At 47.3% G+C, this 2,500-nt stretch overlaps 1 protein-coding gene across 1 annotated transcript in view; it reads left to right on the top strand.

Annotated features, from left to right (window-relative positions):
- Nucleotides 1-974, top strand: part of pogza (pogo transposable element derived with ZNF domain a) — a 29,574-nt gene extending 28,600 nt beyond the window's left edge. Inside the window, exons 23-24 of the mRNA XM_056421740.1 lie at nt 64-197; nt 298-974. Coding sequence (XP_056277715.1) covers nt 64-197; nt 298-373 — 210 coding nt within the window. The 3' untranslated portion in view covers nt 374-974. The remainder of the gene's footprint in view (nt 1-63; nt 198-297) is intronic.
- The last annotated feature ends 1,526 nt before the right edge of the window (nt 975-2,500 follow it).

The raw sequence follows: 2,500 nt of genomic DNA on the forward strand, positions 1-2,500 counted from the left end.
TGTCTGTCTCACCTGTGTGTCTCACCTGTGTGTCTCACCTGTCTGTCCTGTCTGTCTCCTCAGGCCCGGTGGACTCAGCTGGTCTCTGGTGGGGGTCTGGGGGGTCTGGGGGGTCTGGACCAGCTGGCCCTGACGGTGGCCTGCTGGCTCAGTGAAGTGACCTCCACCGTGACCTCTGAGACGCACCTCCTCCGCAGGTGTGTGAAGATCTAAATATTCATGAATGTACAGAATATAAATATATACCTTATTTGTAATAATACATCATGGATCTCTGTGGCTCCTCTGACTCCTCAGGTCGTTCCTGTCGGTGTGTGAGCTGCAGGAGGAGGAGGAGGAGGAGGAGGAGGAGAGAACCTCATCACAGCCCTGACGAAGGCTCTGGTCCAGCAGCCTGACTCCTCAGAACCACAGCTGGAGCTGCTGCTAGTGATGGAGGAGGAGGAGGACCCTGAAGAGGTGATAGAGGAGGAGTACCCTAAGGAGGAAGAGGAGGAGCACCCTGAAGTGATGGAGGAGGAGGAGGAGGACCCTGAAGAGGTGATGGAGGAGGAGCACCCTAAGGAGGAGGAGGAGCACCCTGAAGAGGTGATGGAGGAGGACCCTAAGGAGGAAGAGGAGCACCCTTAGGAGGAAGAGGAGGAGCACCCTAAGGAGGAAGAGGAGGAGCACACTGAAGAGGTGATGGCGGAGGACCCTAAGGAGGAAGAGGAGCACCCTTAGGAGGAAGAGGAGGAGCACCCTGAAGAGGTGATGGCGGAGGACCCTAAGGAGGAAGAGGAGCACCCTTAGGAGGAAGAGGAGCACCCTGAAGAGGTGATGGAGGAGCACAAACGTGTTTTATTTGCTGACGTAATGTGCAGCGATGTAAATACAGAGTCTTGTTGTTGACCTTTGACCTTTGGCCTGTAAATAGAGTTTTCTGGAAAATGAATTGAGATATTTTACGGAAGAATAAAGATAGAGATATAGAACGTGTGTGTGTGTGTGTGTGACATGTCCTGAGATGCGTTCAGGGACCTGCTCCGTTCCCACTGACACAGTAAAATATAGAACCCGTGAGAATGCCACGACCTTCCCGTGCCCCCCAGAGGTCATGACTTCCTGTTCCAGCATCATGTGAGAATTATTTATTCTAAATATATATATATATACACTACCGTTCAAAAGTTTGGGGTCATCCAGACAATTTTGTGTCTTCCATGAAAACTCACTTTTATTTATAAATGAATTGAACATTTCATAGAACATATAGTCAAGACATTGACAAGGTTATAAATAATGATTAATATTTGAAGTATTAATTTTGTTCTTCAAACTTCAAGCTCAAAGGAAGGCCAGTTGTAGCTTATATCACCAGCATAACTGTTTTCAGCTGTGCTAACATAATTGCACAGGTTTTCTAATCAGACATTAGTCTTCTAAGGCGATGACACAATGTACCATCAGAACACTGGAGTGATGATGAAATGGGCCTCTATACACCTCTGGAGACATGTCATTAGAAACCAGACGTTCCACCTAAAAGAGTCATTTACCACATTAACAATGTAGAGAGGGTGTTTATGATTAATGTTATCTTTATTGAAAAAACAGCTTTACTTTGAAGAATAAAGACATTTCTAAGTGACCCCAAACTTTTGAACGGTAGTGTACATATACATACATATACATGTGTATATGTATATATGTATACATATACATGTGTATATGTATACATATACATGTATATATGTATACATATATACATGTGTATATATGTATATGTATACATTGTCTTAAGAGGTGAACAGTCTTTAGAGTTCTGACATCAGGAAACAAACCTGGAACAACAACATGGCGTCCAGCAGGGCTCCTGGGAACAGAAACAAAGAGAGAAGCGAGTCTCTTCATCCAGACCAGAGAGGCCTCCACTCCTCCGCCTCATCACTCCATCCAGACCAGAGAGGCCTCCACTCCTCCGCCTCATCACTCCATCCAGACCAGAGAGGCCTCCACTCCTCCGCCTCATCACTCCATCCAGACCAGAGAGGCCTCCACTCCTCCGCCTCATCACTCCATCCAGCTGTGAGCACAATGGAGCAGGAAGTGAAGCGCCCTCTGCTCCCAGCAGGTCACACCTCAGCTGTCACCTGATTGGGTACTGAGAATGATCTCTGCTCCCATTGGTCGGCTGGAACTGACAGACAGTGGTGCATCACTTCATGGAGGCTCCTCTGGTTGTATAGAAGTCTATGCTGCTGCGTTCCCTCTCCTGACCACCAGGGGGCGGCTCCTCTGGTTGTATAGAAGTCTCTCCCTGTTGGCTGTATCTTCTCTCAGGTCTTGGGCCAGACAAGCTGATTGGCTCAATTGGATCTCTCTCATTCATATCTTTGATTCGTGATTGGCTGAACTGACTCTTAGCCCCGCCTCTTCTGCAGACAGGAAATGAAACTCAAATAAAAAGTTTCTTTGAAAGTTTTTATTTCCTCCTCTCCTCCTCCTCCTCTCCTCCCCT

This window comes from Pseudoliparis swirei, chromosome 1, assembly GCF_029220125.1.
Source record: "Pseudoliparis swirei isolate HS2019 ecotype Mariana Trench chromosome 1, NWPU_hadal_v1, whole genome shotgun sequence".
Lineage (NCBI taxonomy): Eukaryota > Metazoa > Chordata > Actinopteri > Perciformes > Liparidae > Pseudoliparis > Pseudoliparis swirei.